General features: G+C 41.3%; 1 protein-coding gene and 1 pseudogene across 8 annotated transcripts in view; one reads left to right on the forward strand and one right to left on the reverse strand.

The window, feature by feature from the left end:
* The window catches only part of Nf1 (neurofibromin 1), a 236597-nt gene that overhangs the window by 4263 nt on the left and 210505 nt on the right, over positions 1–21829 (reverse strand). For 7 of the 8 annotated variants that reach the window (XM_060387188.1, XM_060387187.1, XM_060387184.1 and 4 more), the window contains 10 exons: positions 20511–20637; positions 18984–19115; positions 17952–18087; positions 15498–15655; positions 10878–11000; positions 10180–10310; positions 9720–9820; positions 7013–7155; positions 6448–6494; positions 5240–5456 (listed from right to left, as the gene is read on the reverse strand). In XM_060387188.1, coding sequence (XP_060243171.1) covers positions 5240–5456; positions 6448–6494; positions 7013–7155; positions 9720–9820; positions 10180–10310; positions 10878–11000; positions 15498–15655; positions 17952–18087; positions 18984–19115; positions 20511–20637 — 1315 coding nt within the window. The remainder of the gene's footprint in view (positions 1–5239; positions 5457–6447; positions 6495–7012; positions 7156–9719; positions 9821–10179; positions 10311–10877; positions 11001–15497; positions 15656–17951; positions 18088–18983; positions 19116–20510; positions 20638–21829) is intronic. The other variant, XM_060387189.1, reaches the window with a different exon arrangement.
* LOC110545070 (POU domain, class 5, transcription factor 1-like) lies at positions 1001–2220 on the forward strand (annotated as a pseudogene).

Genomic DNA, 21829 nt, shown 5'->3' on the forward strand with positions numbered 1-21829 from the left:
TAAGGATAAAACAGGTGGGGTGGGAAGGTAGGGCACCATCTGTCTACATGGTACATCTGGAAGCATACTTATTCCAGGTATAACTTTAATTTTTACTTTCTTTCTTTCATTTTGTTTTGTTTTATGAGATAGCCTTTCTCTGTGTAGCCCTGGCTGTCCTGGACTCACTTTGTAGACCAGGCTTGGCCTCAAACTCACAGAGATCCACCTGCCTCGAGTGCCGGGATTAAAGTTGTACGCTACCACACCTGGCTTTAACTTACTATTTGAATTTTAAAAGAACCATTACATTTGGGGAAACATTTCCATTTGGGGATAAGAGGTATTTATTATGTTACAGGGAAATGGAACGGATCTGTGCAGCAATTTGTAGGCTCACGAAGAAAATGGAACAGGGGATGACCAATCTCTAGATGGCACATCTTTCATTCAGATTCAGTCTCCATTCGGATTCAATCTATTCAATATAGTCCCACTACCCTCTCTCATCTGTTAGCTCTGTGATGCATTTTTCTGTCTTCTACCAGAACCACTTTCTATACCCTAGTTACTTGTAGGCACTAGCTTTTACCTATAATCATAACCTGTATAAACATTTCTTCAACTAGAGTGAAAACACCCAGAAAGGGACAATTATCATTCATGTTTTGTTTTCTTATACAATTTAGCTAATCACTTTCAGTAACTACTGGTTTGAAACAAATGCTTCCACTTTAAAATGTGACAGTGAGAGCCTCCAGTTCACAGCTCTCAAGCACACAGCCCTTGCTTGGCAATATGGAACGACACCATGTGTATCAGAAAGAGAGGAGTATTTCCATGCCAGCTTCTTCCCTCTGAAATGAGATAGACTGTCAGTGCACCTGACATCAGTGTATCCACTCTCTGATATCAGCATGTGACCTGTGAGTTCAAGTCCAGCATTTCTTCAACTGAGGTTATTTCCTTAATAGGAATCTTATTTTCTAATGAGGAAGTTGGAAAGCAAAGTAAATACGGCATGATAGGATTCCTAAGTCTAACTAGAGTAAGGGAGGGTACTGGGTATGTGCATAAAACTGTCAAAGAATAAATAAAAGGTAGATATTATAAACACATTTCTGGAGTTATTTTTTTAAAGCAATAAAAACGAAGCATATTTACATCAATGTACAGAATCCTAGAAAAGCAGAGGTAACAGCATGCACCTCATGTCACAAATTTCCTTCTGAAATTCTGGCCACATTCTTTTCGCCTCTAAGATGAAATCTAGAGCCTTCTCCATGTGCTGCTGCGGGACTACTGACGGCTCATGTGGAGACAGGGCCCTGTGTTGGCACAGGCCTTACTTCAGATCTGAGAGAAAGGCCTGGCCTTGCACTGCTCCACTCCAGTGTTGTACTCCATGTTCTCATACCCCAGGCACGAGGTCCTCCCTCCTCCCATGGGCACAAAAGCCAAGAGCCATATGGTCAAAGGAACCAGAAATCACCTCCCAAAGGACACAGAGCTGAGGCTTCTGTGTCCCAATCTGCTGGTGGAAACTCCCAAGTGCAGCTGTACTCAGACAGGCGCCCAGTTAAAAGCATGCAGGGCAGCAGACCACGGACACCCTCTGCTGGGAGTGCTAACAGCATGGTGAACAGTGGCCGCCTGGCTCCAGATGAATTTTAGACACCAGCAGGCATTTGGACCAACACTGTGGACTGAGTGTGCTGGGAAAACAACTGTCAGGCCCCACTCTAGACGCTCCCACCTGCCTCCTGTTATGGCCCAAGTTCCTTGAAGGCAGGTATCAGAACTTGCTTTAGCAGCTCAGCTTCAAGAACAAGGGTACGCCTCAGCCCCTGCTGGAGAACTGGGTGGAGGAAGCTGACAATGAGAAGCTTCAGGAAATATGCAAAGCAGAGACCCTCGTGCAGGCCCTCAAGAGAAAGCCGGGGAGCCCTGAGAACGGTGGCGGGACAACCTGGAAAGCATGTTTCTGCAGCAGATCAGCTTCATCGCCCAACAGGCAAACGACCAAGCATTGACTTCCCAACGAAAAGAAGATGAAGCTGCAGGTCTCCTTTCCCCGGACAGCCTGTAGCCTTCCCTCTGCTTCCAGGCCACCATTTTGGTGTGCCAGGCTACGGGAGGCCCCATTTCACTATACTCTACTCTTCGGTCCCTTTTCTTGAGGGTGAAGCTGCTCCCTCTGTTCCTGTCACTGTTCTAGGTTCTCCTATGCATTCAAACTAAGGCGCCATCCCTGCCTCAGGATGAGGTGAGGCTGTGGAACAGAGGCAAACAAAGAGAACCCGGGAACCACCACAGCTTTGGGGTTAAGGCCATTTACTGAGGGATCGAAAGCACAAAAAAGGTGGGGGAAAATGAAGTCTAATGATGCTGTTGATGTAATCTGTCCAAAGTTTCTCTAGAAAATGGAGTGACTGTTAAATAAGCCCACTCTGGTTCAGACTTCCTTGCTGTTTTCTACAAACCATAAGGCAAACCTGTCATAAAACCCTTTTCTCCACAGGAGCTGGCAACCATGCTGATGGGCATGTTGTCTTCTCTGGGATGCAGAGAAAGAACCTAAGGGCCTCATGTATGCTGACAGCACTCTACCACCAAGCCATATTCTCAGCACTAAGGCTTCACTGGATTAGACTATTTGGATGCGGAAGAGTGTAGGCATAATTTCTTGCATACGGTATGGATTTTTCATCTGTCAGTAAACAGCTGATCGGTCTATATCTCAGACAGGAATTAGGAGAGCAGAGTTCCAGTAGAGAGAGTGAATGCTGGGATAAAGTGAAACATGCGGAGATTTTGCCCTGGTCCCTGAAGACAGGATGCATGAAACCCGAGCAGAGGTAAGAGGCCACGTGGCAGAACTTAGAATAAATGGGATATTAGTTATGAGCAAGTCAGGAAACATGCCTAGTTATACTGGCCTAGGCTTTTGTAAATGTATAGACCTAAGAGCTGTTATTTCAGGGAATAAGGGCATGGGTTAAAAACATGGGTTAAACTAGGCATGGTGGCACACACCTTTTATCCCGGCAGGAAGGCAGATTCCTGCCTTGTTTTTGTTTTTTTTCAAGATAGGGTTTCTCTGTGTAGCCTTGACTGTCCTGGACTTGCCTTGTAGACCAGGCTGGCCTCAAACTCACAGTGATCTGCCTGCCTCTGCCTCTTGAGGTGCTGGGATTAAAGGCATGTGTCACCATGACCAGCTGAAACAATTCTTTTCTAAACAAACAAACAAAAACAAAAAACCCCTCTTCTTCAAAGCCCATGGTCTGCTTCTCTGCTGATGTCCCCTGAGTTTTTGGTTGACCAGTTCCAAGGACAGGACAGCTTCTACTGCAGGTAGAAGTGGCAATTTAACTAAATAGGCCACACTGGCCAGACAGTCTACAAGCCCTGAGACCTCATCAAGCAGCAGCTTTCCAAGTTCCTGCGGTGCCTATGCCACACTGAATTTCCAGGGACTCGGGCTGGTAGAGTCATGTTGAGGGCCCAGCTTGAGTGTAGAGGAAGCAATGTTTTGTACAAGAACAAGGAGGCAAGGACCTTGATGAGGGAGAGGCTGCATGAAAACTGCTGGCTTAGAGCACGGCAGAGAAACTTCAGGGGAGATGAGGAAAGGACAGAAGGAGTGATGTCCAGAAGAGTAAAAAACGGGGGGAAGCCATTAGGCACTGGATACTTCATCCCTTCCCTGGTTTTCAGAAGGAAGCTGGCTTTGTTTATGGAAGTACAGCCATTAGTTTACCAAGAATAATCTGAAATAAGCTGAAGCTGCAGACTCCTGTAAGCACAGCAGGGTAAGTATATTGGAGCATCAAAAGGGCCTCCTGAGCACACTGCGCCACTCTTGATCCCTGAGAGCCCTCAGAGGCAGGCAACTGCCCCAACAGATCTGTTGCTGTGAACGTATGTAGGATACGCACACAGAGCTTTTTCTTTTGTTTGAGACAGTATCATAAAATAGTCTAGCCTGGCCTGGAACTCACTATGTAGCTGAAGATCTCTCTCTCTCTCTCTCTCTCTCTCCTCTCTCTATGTATACTCATGCATGAGCCACAGCATGAAGTCTACATTTTGGGAATGGAACTGTATGCAAGGACCTCTATCCAAAATTTTCACTGGCTTCAATTATGGTTATCTTCTACAAAGCAACACAGTATTAATCTTGTATTTAAGGAAAAAAAAAGAGAACTGTGTCTTAGAATCCGTTATACATCACAAATCTGTAAGAAATAACTTTCATTTAAAACTCAATACTAATTACCATAGGCAAAAATGATCAAGCCCTTGTATTCAGGATATGTTGAAGAAGGGCCTGGAGAGGTGGTTCAGAGGTTAAGGGCACTGGCTGCTCTTTCTGAAGACTTGGGTTCAATTTCTAGTACCCACATGGCAGTTCACAACTGTCTGTAACTTCAGTTCTAGGGGATCTGATGCCCTGCCCCTTCCCCGAGACAGGGTTTCTCTGTGTAGCCTTGGCTGTCCTGAAACTCACTCTGTAGACATTCATCTCAAACTCAGAGATCCACCTGCCTCTGCCTCCCGAGTGCTGGGACTAAAGGTGTGCGCCACGAGGTATTTCCTGCCTCCATCTCCATCTCCCTGGTGCCGGGATTGCAAGCATGTTATCACAAGCACCGTTTAAAAATGTGGGTTCTGGGGATCGAACCCCGGTCTTTAGGCTTTCAAGGGAAGCATTTTAAAAACCTAGTGATCTCTGTAGCTCCAAGACGTTATTTTCTTTTAAGGACCTTTTGTCTGGTGGTTTACCTAAACCCAGATCTTAGGCTGGCCAGTGGTCAATGGACAGCTGACCTCTTCCTACCAGTAATAAAGTAAGGCTGTGACTACTAGATTGTGTTTATGTATTTGATGGTAGGCTGCATGGGAGACATACAAGTAAGTTCTAAAGGTAATGTTAGTATAGCTGGTAAAAATAAATTAATTAAAAAAACAAAACAAAACAAGTTTGTGTTCACTCTAGGTAATGTAGCTTAGTGTGTGCTTTTGGTCCAATCTGTGTGGAGACTAAACATGACTACACATTTCCCTCTCCTCCACACAGCTTACTGAAAGCAGACAGCTCTGAACAGGAACAACACTCAGTCACATAGTAAAGAAATGTCAAGTGAACCTCAGGATGAAAAGGAGCAGAATCTGCTACAGTCTGACCATAAGGGAATTCCTAATGTTAGGATCGCAGGATCATTCTCAAAGTCACACAAAGATCACATTTACTGACCTGGGGAATGCTGGGAAGTTGCAAGTGAGGTCATGGAGTTAGAGAGGTTAAGGTTGGCAGTGATGCTAAGCTGGCTCTGCAGTGCAGGCGGGTAAGGAGATGTGGGTGTCAGGAGGGACTCCTCACTGCTTTCTTCATCAATTCCAGGCAAGTACGTGTCAATCAAGGCATCAAGAAACTTAACAATAAGCTCAGCATAGTCTGGGATTTGTGTTTGCTGTAATGGAAAATAGGACATTATTTTAGCTCCATTAAAAAAAAAAATTCCCTCTGAAGCTAAAAAAGGCTAACTTGTTATCTGGGGCTTAGCCGACTGCTTTTCTTCCTTTGTACTTTAGCTCATTAAAAAGGGGGGCTGGAGTGGTATTAGAGACAACTATGGAACTTACAGCTTGGAATTTTACTTAGTTTCCCCTAAAAGCTTCCAGACAAACCTGCAAGTTCTGAAAGCCATGCACAGACAGTTATTGAACACCTAGACAATGCAGTCCTCAGTAATGATGTCTAGCTAATTTCCCAAAGCAGAGAAAATGAGCAGAGCATCATCATCCCAGCCGCCATTCAGATCCCACCCATGAGACACAGAAGCTCAGCAGGTGACAGCCACCACCTGTTAAAAACTCCTGCATGGCACATCCTGTGCATGTCAACAGGTGTTACACATAAACGAAAGCCAACTCTTAGAACTGTAAGAAGGTATAAATAACTCATCTTTATTTAACACCCCTGTATCTAGGACACTGTGTGGGGGGTGGGGCAGAAACCCTGCCTTCAAGGAACTTCAGTTAAGAGCCCACCTACAAAAAATTAAATGCAAATTCATATAGTGTACCAACAAACGCCAGTCAAAGAAAATGAATAGCGAAGAACAAACCCAACACAGTAGATGTAAAAATGTTTCCCTGAGGCAGGTTTAACATGCACTCTTTACTAGTCACAAGACAGGTGTGAGTCACCATCACATGTACAGAGGTCTACAGGCGGACAAGCTTTATAGAGGTCTATCACACCTTGCTGAGAAGTCAAGCCTAATTTAAAATAAAAATTAATCTATCAACATATTTCCTCTTTGGAAAAAAATCTTTCTAAAACAATGTGTTGCTTTTGAGACGTTACTTTGGTTTGAGGATAGCGCATGTTCTCAAACAGGCTCATGAATATAGCTAAAGACCCTGGCTTACCCAAAATTAGAGAAAAATATTGTTTACCTTTGAAAATGGTCCTGCAAACCGCCATAAGCCATTAAAACCAAAACCTGCAAAACATCAAACACCACTCTTACAACAAGCAAGGCAGCTCTAAATAGCAACGAAAATTAAGCTGTATAGCAGATAGATGAAATCTATGCATATATATGACATTTAAAAATGAATATCAAAGATGACTAAAATGCCCTTAAAATAGATTTAGCACTTTATTTATTTATTTGTCTTTTTTTTTTCGAGACAGGTTTTTTTTTTTTTTTTGTGTAGCCTTGGCTGTCCTGGACTCGCTTTGTAGACCAGGCTGGCTTTGAGCTCACAGAGATCCACCTGCCTCTGCCTCCCTGAGTGCTGGGATTACAGGTGTGCACCACCGTGCCCAGTTTAGATTTAGCATTTTAATGAATGGTCGAGCAGTTATCACATTGAACATATAACTAGAGTGAGAGGATGGCATGGAGAGAGAGGCATGAACAAGCCTATCCCTTAGGCAGAAGGCTGCAGGGGCGCTTTCTACAGCAGTGCTACAGATGCAGGCTCATCAAGCACCCTCTCTTGTATACTTAGTTACTTTGTAGGTAAGACGTTTGGTACTGTGGAGGGGATTCTTCATGGTACACCACACTCTGCACGATTCCATGGATCGGATTTAACAAATTTGGATCTTGGCACAAAGACAAGAGGGTATTGATCTTAGAGTCCAACAAATTGTGCCTAAAAAAAAATAAATAAATAGAGGAACATTAAATAAAAAGGTTTACTGGAAAGCATATAAATTCCATAGAACAATGTGGCAAACCTGGAAAGAGTGCTTTTAACTTTCTGCTGCTTTTCTAAATTACCTTGTGAATGAATGTGGGGGGGGAGTGTGTGTGGCCTTTCATTCTAAGTCATCTGGGAAAATAGAATAAAAGCAGATAACTAGTAGCTATAACACAACCTTGTCAAACTCTACAAGGAGAACATTTTTCAAGACAGGCTTGTTCGTTTGCCAGTTAGCACACACTCTACCCTCTCTCTCCACGATTGTTTGTTTCTATGCCCTTAAAGGGTTAGAATGACATTTAATGTTAACCAGTGCCAAAGCAGAAAAGCAAAATTAGTTTGGAAGGCCTGGACTGTGGAATACTGCACGAAATTGTTTTCAAACCAGCTGCAATCTATTAAAAGTCTATTTAAAAAGCCAACACCTAATTATGCGAAATTCAGAAACTTTAAAATGAGATTAAACAAGGCTGAACACTTACAAACTATACTGATGTACTCATGTTTATGAACTAAAGTGTAACTATAGTATCTAGCTGTTTGACATAGTTGTTTCAAAATGTCAAAAAATATGTTCATTCACCTTCCCCTTCCAGAGGCATGGAATTTTCCAGAATTTATCTCAGCAATGAGACCATTACCAGCCACTTTCACATAAACCACCAATCTAGCAGGGCTCCTTAGGGGCCTACCCTAGTCAGCACTCAATCCATTACTAACTTCCATAACTGTTACTTCTGAAGTGGGATTTCAACTCTACCTCTCCTTAAATTCCAGATACTGGCCTCTCGGAGTCTCCTTACTACAATCTGCCTGCATCTGGTTCTTCTAACTCACGTTCAACATAATAGCCAGAGTCTTCAGCATCTCACTACCAATTACAGATCTCCCAAAGCTCTGCACTGCACAAAGGACTATAACTCGGTATTTAACAGAGACGTGCACACAGGCTTTCGCCAGACCTATGCCCTAGATCCAGCCTTCCCCTTGTTCTGCTTTCCACACAAAGGTCCTTTTTAAAAGTTTCTTTAATTTGCCAACAACTGTCCATCATAGTTGTCATTTGACATATCCAGGAAGAACTCTTAACTGAAGAACTGCCTCTATCAAAATGGTCTGTGGAGCATTTTCTTAGCTGCTAACTGACGCAGGAGGGCACAGCCCACTGTGGTTTGTGCCAGTCCTGGGCAGGTGAGCCTGGGTTGTGTTAGAAAGGTAACTGAGCAAGCCAGTAAGCAGCATTCTTCCACGGTCTCTGCATTAGTTCCAGTCCTGGCTTCCTTCAGTGATTGGATTCTAACCCATAAGGTGAAATCAAACCTTTCCTCCTCAAGTTGCTTTTCTTTTTTCAAAAATTTATTTTATGTATATGAGAGTTTTGCCTACATGTATGTCTGTGTGCCGTATGAGTGCCTGGTATCCACAGAGGCCAGAAGAGGGCATCAAATCCCCTGGAACTGGAGTTACGGACAGGCGTGAGGCACCGGGTGGATGCTGTGAGTTGAACCAAGGTCCTCTAGAAAAGCAGACATACTTTCAACTGCTGAGCTATCTCTCCAGACCCTTTCCCAATATGTATTGGTCAGGGTTTTATCCTACCAAAAAGTCAAACTAGAGTAAGTGCTTTTAAGCTGAAAGTGTTAAGAGTAAAACCAAACTCCTAGATACAGGGTCAATTCTATTTATAGATACTCTACTAAAAAGAAAAGCAATGGCTAGCAAGATGGCTCAGTTGGTAAAGGTGACTGCTGCCAAGTCTGGTGACCTGAGTTTGATCTCCAGGACCAACATAGTGGAAGAAGAGCACTTACTCTCTAAAGCAGTCCTCTGACCTCTAGACATGTGCAATAGTAGACATACATGTGTGTACTAAAATAAATAAATGTTCAAAAGAATATTTTGGACCACCCCTCCTACCAAAAAAGAAAACCAACTATGTAGGTTGGTTTAAATATAGCAACCTATCAGTTTGCTCTTGAGAAAACTGTACAGTACTCATTAAGCTAACCCACTAAAATAAATCAGCAAGATTAGAAGAAAAGGGCTTTGTAATAGATAGGCCCAAAGTAGCTTAGCCATTATTAAAGTATGGGATTTAAAAAAAAAGGTTTCTTTCTCTTCTCAGTTATATATATATATATGCATGTGTGTTTGCTTGTGCAGGTATATGAATGTATGTTCAGAGTGTTGGGAATGGAACTCAAGCTCTCTGCAAAATCATACATGCTCAGAACTGTTGAGCTGTCTTTTCAGCCCACAACTTTGTTTTTTTTTTTTTTTTTTGGGTGTTAGGGATCAAACCTGGGCCATTGCATTCTAGCTATGTGCACTTGTACAGAGCTGTAGTCTCAAACTCTAAAACCACAAGTCATCTCTATGGTAAAAATGCTAGCTACAGTCCCCTTCTCTGCAGGAAGTGGACATCACTGAGAAAAACATTTTCTACACTTTCACAGAATGCCTGACATAAAGACAGATACAGAGGCTATTTATAAACAATAGGAGGTACTTACACGACGGGAAACACTTTGGGAAACACAACACTGGCCTCTGCTAGGTATTCATAAAGAATTCGTTGATCAAATTCATCTGTAGTATATTTTACCAGTGTAGCCTGCCAAGATGCAAACAAGTAAACATTTTTATGTTGTGGCTGAATCTTTCTATTTTGGTGATGTGAAAACATCTTCCTTTCATGTTTGTAATATTTAAGGGCCTGCTAAGAGCAGACTGAAATAAAAAATTGAGGGGGAAAAGACCCTGAGAAAGGGAAAATCCTGCCAGGAGAGGTGGTACACACCTTTAATCCCATCATTCAGGAGGCAGAAGCACATGGATCTCAGGGAGTTCAAGGGCAGCCTGGTCTTTATAGTGAGTTCTAGGCTAGCCAGAGCTACATAGTGAGACCTTGCCTCGAAAACGAATGAATGAATGATGCAATGAATGAATGAATGAATGGGGGGGATTCCTTACCAGAACAGTAAGAAGCAGTGCTTGGATCTTTGGGTCAGTAAGTACTTCTTCATCCAAAAGAACATTTGACTCAGACACTGAGACTTTCCGTAAATGAGGGTGCTGCTGGGAGGAGGAAATCCTCTGGGTTTCTGCAGTAGGATATGGATTAATGTAAGTGGCTGCATTAGCAGAGCTTTACTCAGCATATTTTAATGTTACATTTTAAATTCAACAGTTCTGTAATAGACATTTTAGTTATCAATAAATTACTATCATATAGTGACTATGCACTAATGTAACGGTCAGCTAGTGATGTTCAGTGCTGTACTATCCTCTATGTGTATATGTGTGTATGCACACATGCACACAGAGTAACTTTCTTTTTGAGGCGTGGTCCCACTATGTCTCTCTGGCTGCCTGGAACTGTCTATGAAGACCAAGCTGTGCTTGAAGTCATGGAGGTCCTCGTGCTTCTCCTCCAACTGTAGTCCAGGCAGACCTCAAGTTTTTGTTTCTTCTTCCTCTGCCCCTTCAGCATATTCCACTGGCATTTGCCAGAACTGCCAATCACTTTTACTGCTAACTAAGGGCTAGAGAGATCTGAACAAGAGTGCATGTTTCTGTACTGTACCCTAAAGACCATGAGGCCTAGATGGAGGCAGATACACCTCCACTGTTGGCAACTATTTACATTCCTTATCAGCTTTGTTTCTCACCCATTTCATAGTCAGTTTCTGCCACTCTTCTCATTTTGGGGGGCGTTGTGATCCCTGATTCCATTTCTTGTCTTTTAGGAGCCTTTGTGTCTGATATCAAATGATCAAAACTTTTTCTTGTTCCTATAAACAAGTCACAGAATAAGAGTGCATTAACCACAGTGCCTACAGACGGTATTATTCTAATATACCAAAGCTTCACTCAAGGGCTTAAATCAGGATGAGTTATCCCTGGTGCAGAATTCCTCCGCATCACTCTTCTTTCCTCATCTAGGGGTCTGGCCCCAAAGTTTTCCAGGAAACGAGGCTCCTTACTGGTCTAAAGGAACTTTAGATTATATTGACTAGCCTGAGAATAAACTAGAAGAACAAGTGTTGGTAAAAATATAAGGGGTAGATTTTGGTTGGTGGAAAGCAGACAAAAACCTCAATGGCCTCTTCAAGTAAGGCAACTGGGTTGATGTCAAGAAATTGTCACTAATGGATGAGCAATTTCCAAACATGGGTAAAATTAAAGTTTGACTTCAATTGTTCAAGATATGCCTGCCTGGAAGTACTAAGAATTAGATACACAAGGAGACACTTCAAAGGTGCAGCAAGTAGGCCAGGCTTACACTTGGCTTGAGTTTCCCAACCATGTATACTGGTATTTATTTAAGTAGAAGTATTTATAACAGATAATGTGGAATTTATCTGACTTTGCTTTTTACACTCAGAATGTCTCTTCTTGGAGCAGTTCTAAAAACAATCTAGAGCTGAGTTTGTAGCTCAGTGATACACTGCTTGCTAGCGAGTGCAAGAACCTCAGTTTAATGCTAAGAAGCACACACACACACACACACACACACACACACACACACACACGGGAAAAGGAAAAAGTCTGAAATGCATTAAATAAATTAATTCTTAAAACCAGAATTGAAGCCAATATTACAAAATCTGACAAGTGAATGTTTGACAAATACAATGTTCTGTTGACCTCATGGACTAAGACTAATAATTACAAATCACAAATATTCTTTCCTTTCATGGGAACAGAAGATGCTGAGAGGTTAAGTGGTTAGCCTGAGGCCACAGGTCAAGCGCTTGCACTGACCAGGCTGAAAACGCCAGTTTCTTGAAACCCATTAGTGCTTTCTATAGTGCTTGCAGTTAGGCTGCCTGCCACTATTCATTTTGTTCTACCTTCTTTGACTTTGTGCCAGATTCTGGATGACTTCCTTCTCTTACTACAGCTTAATTATCTAACTCTTTAAATATTTGTTTGTTTTTTGAGACAGTCTCTTCTATTATGTAACTCAGGCGATCTTTGAACATGCTATGTAGAGCAGGCTGGCCTCGAACTCACAGAGATGTGCTTGCTCCTAGGAGTGCCCCATCACACCCAGCTCTGCTCGGAATGTATGGTGTGCACTGCTGCTCTCCTCAGTTGCCCTATGTGCAGCTGCGCAGCAGCTCTCCTGCTCCTCAGGGCCCATCCAGTCTCTGGTGACCATTTTGTCCTTAACACTGATGAGAGCCACATTTTATCTGCATATTTGAGTGACCTCATGTAATGCTTGTTTCTGTGCCTGGCTTATTTAACACAGTAATCTCTAATTCTATCCATATTGTCACAAATTACAGGATTTCATTTTTATGGCTATTGTTTGTAGATTTGCAAACGTACGTTCTCTTTATCTCTATTTTTTATCTATTCATTAGCCACACACTGAGGTTGTTCCCTTTTTTCTTTCTTTCTTGCTGTTTGTGAAGAGCCCTGCAATCTACACAGAATGCAGCTATCTTTTCAACACACCGGTTTGAATTCTTTTGGATATATACTTGGTAGTAGAAAATGATGGTTCTGGCCCAGCCAGGAAAGTGTTATTTAATTTAATTTTATTTTTTTTTTTTATCAGTGGGGTCCACTCTGTAGCTCAGACTAGTCTGAAGCATGTTGTGGGGCTTAGTCTGGCTTCTAACTTGTGCTCCTGCTGCCTCTACCTCATGAGAATCATAGGCAGCACAATCATGCCCGATTATCAGGCTTTTTTAAAGATTTATTTATTTATTATGTATACAGTGTATGTACTCCCGTGCACCAGAAGAGAGCACCAAATCTCATTATAGATGGTTGTGAGCCGCCATGTGGTTGCTGGGAATTGAGCTCAGGACCTTTGGAAGAGCAGACAGTGCTCTTAACCTCTGAGCCATCTCTCTAGCCTCCTGATTCCTGTTTTTGAATCCAGAAACCTATGTCATTTTTTACAGTCTTCTCTCTTCCTATCTGATTTATCACTCTTTCCTGTTCATTCTCCTTTGAAAACACACCTCGTATAGAGGTCCTGCCTTAGTGTGCGCTGGCACTGTGTTTTCCTCCCTCACGTTGCTGAATCAATCTTATAAATGGTCCCCTGAAAAATAGCTCTGTCTACATTGCTGTCAGGAAATTGTACCAAAAATGAAAACTTCGTCTTGTTGCTTCCTTATTATAATCTCTTTTGGATGTATGATATGATAAATCTCTTATCATGGCAGTCTTTGTTACTGTTTTGAGTTAGGATCCCTCTACATAGTTCTGGCTGTCTTGCAATGCACTGTGTAGACCAGGCTGGCCTCACAGAGATTCACTTACCTTTGCCTCCAACTGCCGTGATTAAGGCTGAGCTACCATGTCCAGCCATGGCAGAATCTTTCACAGTCATGTTCTGCTTCTCCAGCCTTATTTCCCCACAGGTTTCCTGTGATGCTCTGCTCTGCTCTATTGTTCACTCCTTTCCTCACTCACCACACTTCTCTCTGATATATCCCCTTCCTTGTTCTGTGTCTACCCGGCTAGCAGGTATTAACTCTCTCTCTTTTTTTTTAAATTAACTTAATTTTACGTGCATTGGTGTGAGGATGTCAGATCCCCTAGAACTAGAGTTACAGACAGTTGTGAGCCACCATGTGGATGCTGAATATTGAACCCAGGTCCTCTGGAAGAGAAGCTTTTAACTGCTGAGCCACCTTCCCAGTCCCCACACTTGTTAAATTTTTATGATCTGTCTCAAATATTACCTCTTAACTTCCTAAGAGCCTCAGTTTCTTCATCAAAACATTACTGCTTTAATGCCACTTGCCATGTACTGTTGCCATCTGCTGATTTTAAGTCACAACCACCAAAAGATAATTTCCTCTTTGAAGGGTAGAGACTCTATCTTTTACACCTAGAACACAGTTTGAGTAATTTAATACTGTATTTTCTCTGAGGTTAATTTTTCACTTACAACTTCCTTGGTATGAAAACCCATAATTACAAAACACAAAGTAACCAGGAAACTCCTGCCAATTACTGATGACAAAGGATTAACAGAAAGGAACTCAAACAGAAGGAAGGTGACAGACTGTGTAACAAAGACGGACTTTTGTTTTTCTCCTTTCGACATTTACTGGAAGGTTATTTGTGTTACACTTTGTTGTCTGCTCACTAATGTCCTTATGAACACATTTTCACAATACTACCTCAAGGTACTAAGTATGTTTGCATGGGTAACTGAAACCCACACTCATAGTTTTGATCACTGATTACACACTCCCAACATATCTGACTAACAATGAAAATGGCAGCCAAAGAAAGGCAAGCACTGCCTCATACTTGCTCTGTGGGTGAGTGAATGTTCTCTTTCAGGAATTCACTTACCAGTTACTGGACAGGAGAGGGCTTAGCATTGTACACGCATTTCTCATAGGAATGTTGACAGAAGTTAACAGTGTTAACTGCCAAGAATCACATCTGGGGCCGGCAAGATGGCTCAGTGGGTCAAAGGGCATGCCTTGTGGCTTGGCGATGCCCAGAACTCACTTAAAGGTGGGAGGAGAGAACTGACAGCACAGGCTGCCCTCCGATTTCCACCTGTGTGTGCTCACACACACACGAACTTCTAAAAGTAATATCCTCTTCTAGAGATTAAGAAAATACCTTGCATTTTTGTTATTTCAAACAAAGTGCAGTGCTGGTTTCAGGTCTCGGCCATATATTCTGCTTTCAAATCACAATTAGGGAAAGTTAGCGTTTGGGATCCTAGTACAGCTATGCCTCCTTTCTTCTAGGTGTCTAATGGCTCTACGCTACTATCATCTGCTGCCTCCAAACCAAAAGCCACAGTACTTGAAAACAGAAATTAAAAACACAGACATAAAAACCAAATCAAACTCAAAGTCTCATTCTCATTTCTCTATCTGAAAATATGGCTGAACTGAACTGCTTTGTTAAAATCAAGTTAGAAAAGCCACACAAGGGCTGGAGAGATGGCTCTCAATCACCTGCAGCTCCGCTCTTCTAGAGGATCCAGGCTTAGTTACCAGCAGAATTCACTGAGCTCACAGACTGCTATAACTTCACTTCCAAGGGATATGATGCCCTTCTGGCGACCATGGCACCAGGCACACATGTGGTACACACTCATACAAAGGCAGGCAAGGCACTCATACACATAAAATAAATGAAATAAAAAATCACAAAGGATTTTATTAAATCAAATCAGCAAATATTGATCATCTAAATAGTTTCAAATAATTTTCCAGGAGAGAAGGTAACTAACCATTTTTCACAGTAACAACAATGTAAGGATTTATATAAAACGAAGATAAACTAACCAAGCAATTTCTTTGTGTTGGCTTGAGAAGGCTGCCCCATGTCCAAGCTCATGGATTTTCTGGCTCGAGGACTGGTCTGGCCTACAGTTGGGTAGGTAGCTGCAAGGTATCCTTCTGAACCTTTAGGAGAGGACCATGGCTGGTTCTCCTTTAGTGTCCTGAGAGATTTAAACAATTTAGAAGAATTAATTAACAAGAAGGTGACAAACATAATCACTGTTGACTCATTCCTATTAGTTACTCTGTTTTCTAATGATGGCAATTAGTTTGAGAACTGCACTTTAAAGTGCTATAGGACACAAAAACTTTTTTTTTTTTTTTTTTTTAATAAGTTCCCATTAGGTTGCCCAGGCTGGTCCAGGACTTGCTATGTATTCCAAGTTGGTTTTGAATTTCTAGTCCTCCTGCCTTAGTTTCCAGAATGCTAACATTGCAGATATGTACCATCACAGCTGGCTCTTCCAGTACAACTCCTAACCGATAACCTTGGACAGGAAGAGCTATACTACATAATTTTGTTAACTTTTTTCTTTTCTGCTGTACAGGGGTAGATCCAGAACTGCACGTATGTATGACAAGCGTCCTACCTCTAAACTACACCCTGAAACTCCTAACGACTTATGTATTTATTGATTGAGATAGAGTCTCACGTAGCCCAGGCTGGCCTCAAACTTGCTATGAAGCCAAGGACAACACTGCACTTCTGATGCTCCTTCTCCTCCCAGGTGCTGAGAGGATAGCTATGTAGCACCACAGTCAGTTTCTGCAGCACTGGGGCTGAACTCAGGCCCTTCTGCATCTCAGAAAAGAGTCCTTCAGCAACTGAGCTACATCTCTAGTCCCTATTCTGTTTGTCTTTGAAACAGGGCCTTATGTAGCTGAGGCTGGCTTCAAGCTCTGTATATAACTGAGGATGACCTTGAATTCCTGACCCTCCTGTCTCTATTTCCTAAGTGTTGGTACTATCGGCATTTGCCATCATGCATGGCTCCAAACTTTAATTTGACAAGTAAAAAAAAGTTTCATATTTTTACTGTGTACATGTTTTAAAAATATATACATCTGGAATGCCTAAATATGTCAATCTAGGACATGTATTACCCTACATATTTGTTATTTATTGTGATGAGAACACTTATATTTTCTTAGCACTTTTCAAATATGTAACAAACACACTGTCATTAACTGATGTTGAACTTAATGAATTGAATCATATAATCAGGGAAATAAAGTCTAATTAGGCAATTATATTACTGCATTATTTAAAAACCTATAAAATTAAGTTTGAGAATTAAGCTTTCCATAACACAGACAACTAAGTTACTTTTTCCTTTCCATAACCAAAAGAAGGGTCAAAGAATTAAACTCAAGGGAAAGACTGAAAAAAAAGGCTACTGTGTCTGTTGGGAAAACTTGCATACATTGTTGACGGTTCAGTCAATTCCTTGGGGGAGTCTTTTTAACATAAAAAAGCAGTATTTTAATACGTTTAATGATACAATCTCTCAAAAATTACTTTCCTATGTTCCAAACCTTAAAGATATTTTTGTTTAATTTACATTCTAGAATAATCCCCCAAAGATGTCATCTTTATGTAACTTTGTGTCATACTGGAAAAAAAAACCCTACATAAACCAATGCATAATAGTAAGCATAATTTTATGATTATGTCCTGTAAACCTACACTGTAAGAGCTCAGTGTGGAGGTGGATACCTTTAATGCCAGAATTTGGGCAGGAAGATCTCTGTGAGTTCAGGGTCAGCCTACTCTACAGAGTGAGTTCCAGACCAGCCAGAGACCATGGTGAGACCTTGTATCAAAGCAACAACAATAAAACTACATTATAGAAAGGTTTTTAATGTTAGTGACATTAATATACAGTGCATGTAAATGTTTTTTTCCAATCCATATCACTTAAAAAAATTTATTTCTGTGTAGGAGTATCTTGCTTGCATGTATGTATGTGCCATGTGTGTGCCTGGTGTCCAAGGAGGTCAGATCCTCTGGAACTTAAGCTACAGACGAATTGTGAACAGTCATGCAGGTGTTAGGAACTGAGAGAACCCAGGTTCTCTGCAAGAACACAAGTGCTTTTAAACCACTGAGCCAACTCTTCTTCCCTGCATCACTTATTTTTTTTTATCATTAGGCATGCACTGATGCTTGTATTTCACATTAGATTTTTTCTCCAGATCCTTTTCTGCAACCAAAGATTGCATTATTCACGTGTTTGGTGTTTAATGATAAGATGACAGCAGACTGGAATAACTTTAACATGACTATTTAAAATACTGTGCACCTGTAGAATAAGCTTTTATACCTACACTTGCTGGACCATCGGGAGCTGCCACTCTGCTCCCTTCTAGATTATTTTGGTCCTAGTCTCCATCACATGGAAACTGAAGCCTGACTCCTGACTATAACTGTGTAACTATGAGACCATAACCACTCACCTATAGCTAGGGTCACTGTGATGAATGGGATATGTATCCATAGGAACATTTTCCATTGAAATATCAGTAAGAAGAAGGGACTTCCTATGCTTGAGGCTACAGCGACTTCGAACCTCTTCGGACACTGTGAGTAGAGCTAACAGGAAAAGGAAAAACAGATAAAGAATTGTAAAAAATACAAGTGTGACCTAAAACAGGATCTATTTCTTCCAAACTTAAGAGGTTTTTACTATTACACGTGCCCATAAGGCGCCCTGGGGAGGGTGAGTCTGCAGTGTGTGAACATGCAGGACAGGCTCATCTTCAAGTTTCCAGTCTGCCTTGGGAGACTGCATACACATGAGACACGCAAAGAAATTCGATAAACACCTTACTTTCTCCAGCACCTGAGCACATATGTGCTTTCAATAATCACAAAAAGCAGGCACAGCATATATCTGAAATGAATATTCTGGGATGTAAAAAGGTTGCATGCTTGAAGCAAAAAACTTGGCAAAAATGGATATTTGCTAAAGTGAGAATGGGTATCTTCCATCAAATCATACATCAAACTACATTCTCTGAGTAGGATACAATAGAGAAATATCAGATAAGACATCTAGAAAGAGTTTAGTAAAATGATGGGAGACAAGACAGGAATCCCAGGTAAAATAGCACAAAGAATAAATATTAAAGAGGCAGAGGCCCTGCAGGAGACAGCAAGTGATTGGTTTGTAACAGCCTGTCCATTTAGCAAGGCTATAAAAAGTGATGCTTATGAAATTTAGATAGAGGACAGAATAGGCTACGAAGGTCGAGGGTAACAGGCTCAGGCAATTTGATTTTAGCACATTTCAGATTCCAATGCAAATTCTTTTATAATGAACACTGTTTTGGCAAAATGCTTACAACTTTAAATACCAAAGGACTAAACTGAATGTTCTACTTGGCCAAAGAACCAGCTGCAGAGGCCCACAGCAAGGCATGGGAATCTTTTGGTGATTCTGAGACAACAATACAGTCAGACTAATTTTGTCAATTTTGTGCTTTTACCTGCTAAGTAAGCCACACTCTGTGTATTCACCTCAAATTTGTCACAGTTTCTATGTTTGTTAACGAGAGTTAGTAGTGTATGCAAAATTCTGACTGTTCTTGCAACAATGGCAGGTGAAGGATGCCTGTACCCTAGAAAAAGAAAGAAAAAATAAACAAATAAGTTAATTAGTCCATGAACAAGTGTCTGAGCTCTTATGTTGTGACAAGTAACTCTACAAGAAGAATTCCTGCTAGCCAAGAATAGCCATTTGTGAAGGTAAACCATAAAAATATGAAGTTTTATACGTAAGATTAAGCACCTCAGACTGTGTAGAAACCAGTGTTCCCTGAAGCCCTAAAGGAGAGGGCAATAGAAAAGACAGTAGCATTATTGACTTTCCATTTCCTAAAGAACCATAGAGGTTAGAAATGAATACCAACAGAACGACACATTAGCGTTCCTCTTGAGATTTCATTTGAATTACTTAAAAAAGTGTTTCTTCTTTGGGGCTGGAGCAATGACTCAGCAGTTAAGAGCACTGGCTGTTCTTGCAGAAGACCAGGGTTTGGTTCCCAGGACCCACACACCGGCTCACAACCACTTACACCTCCAGTTCCAGGAGATCCAGTGTGCCTTCTGTCCATCTCAGGTACAAGTACATGGGTGCTATACATACATACAAATAGGCAAAACACTCATACACATAAATCTTTAAAGATTTCTTTTTCCTTCCTTGTTTTTGTGTTTTTTGAATCAGGGTCTCACTATGTAGCTAAGGACTAGTCTGTAAGGACTAGGTTGGCCTTGAACTCACAGAGATCTACTTGCCTCTGTCTCTCAAGTGCTGAGAGTAAAGGTGTGTACCACTATGCCTGGCTTAACATTATTTATTTATTTTATAGATAATCACCTTAATAAAGCGTGGCTATGAAGCTATGAAGTTGGCAATGAGCAGTTAAGGTAAGGTAGAAAGTGAATTAGCTCTAGTCCAGTTGGAGATAGTTGGCTATAAAAACAGCAATGAAAACTGGAAAAGTATTACCAGAATGGCAAGATTTTGAGGGACACAATAAGAGTACTGATGGAAAACATGCTAGAAACATGTTGAAGATCTATGATCGTATCTGAACATCAATGTGTAAACTGGAAATCCCTTTATCCTCTGGTAATGCTGGAGACTGAACCTATGACCTTGGACACATGTTCTTTAACTGAGCTAATCCCTAATCCTGTGATTAAATTTGTACAGTAACATTCTGTAATACAATATAATGAAATAATGAATGTGCAGTGTATCATTAACTAATAACACAGCAATTAAGTCTTAGGAATTTTACTATCAATTTCTTTGCTCTTTTAAGATCTGATATGAAAATTAGGTTCTAGTTAAACACTTACCAATTGAAACACCTCATGCAGATACGGTTTTTATTTTAAAGTAAAACATATGGGTTAGATAAGGGCAATTTATCTCAATTTCCTTTTAGTTATTTCTGGCTTCTGGATACTACTTCATGAAACATCCTAACAAAAGGCCTCTTTACCTTTTAAGAGGTGTCCAACTAGTGCAAAGTTAAAGTTAGAGTTGAAATTGAGTCCAACAAAATGATCCATTTGCTTGCAGTGCCATTCCAGAGGATTCCGGATTGCCATAAATACCTCTTCTGGACTCTATTAAAAACAGGAAACAGAAAATTAATGGAGTTCACACAGAGGCTTCCCCTTTCATCTTCCAGTACTAGAACCCCAAGTCCACACACACACACACACACACACACACACACACACACACACACCCCTATTTATTTATTTATCTATTTATTTATTTCTGGCTCAGACACTTTGTTTAAAAACTCACTTTGTGTGTATGTGTCGCACAGCACGGCATGCTAAGTAATTCTTTAAGTTTCAGAGAAATTAATTTTATATAACAAACCCATATAAGAACATTTAGGGTACTACAAATTAGCTGGTGTAAGATAATAAAAAAAGTAAGTAATAAGATAGTGGAAAACTCAAATTGCTTTGATGTGTGTGTGTTTTGGGGGTTGGGGGTGCTGGGGACTGAACCCAGGGCCTTATGCATGCTAGGCAAGCACTCTAACCACTGTGCTGTATCTGCAGCCCTACAATACACAAATTTGAACTTGGCCTTTGGAAATGGGATGTCATCTATCCCAGGCTGGTTTTGAACCTCTATATAGCAAAGGCTGGCCAAACTCCTGATCCTTCTGTCTACATCTCTCAAGGGCTAAGTGCTAAGATTACAGCCATCAGCCATACAATGCCCAGCTACTTTTCACTGTTGATCTCGACCTCAGCAGTGGTGTCTTAACCTCTGAGCCATCTCTCCAGCACCCTCAGCAGTGGTCTCACTATGATGTTGCCTTCTGCTTCGGCCTTTCAAGGAGCAGGACCTAGAGGCAAGCCCCATTACACTATCATCCCAGAGAATATTCTGTTGAGTGCAATAAAGCTCTAGTAACTCTGATTCCTAATACTTTGGGGCCCTGGAATCAAGATTGGTCTCTCCTCTGCTGTTCCAGAAGTGAAAATGGCAAGGCAGGGGCTTGCTGCCAGTTTGGATCAGCTGAGTTCTTCCTTTTGATATACATGATAGAAGGAGCAATGACTCCCACAAATTGTCCTCTGACCTCCACACATACTGTGACATGCACTCACCCCAACAACACATAAATACATGGAAAGGCAAGAAAGAAAGTGGCAAGGCATATGCTTTTAAGACATTTATTTCATTTGTAAGTATTCTTAGCATACAAACAGCCAATAGCTAGCTGTCACCCACAGTCACCACTGTCTCAAGTCCAAAGCAGAGCAGTGAAGTCAGGAGGGAGGGCTAACT

This window comes from Meriones unguiculatus, chromosome 7 (assembly GCF_030254825.1).
Source record: "Meriones unguiculatus strain TT.TT164.6M chromosome 7, Bangor_MerUng_6.1, whole genome shotgun sequence".
Taxonomy (NCBI): Eukaryota; Metazoa; Chordata; class Mammalia; order Rodentia; family Muridae; genus Meriones; species Meriones unguiculatus.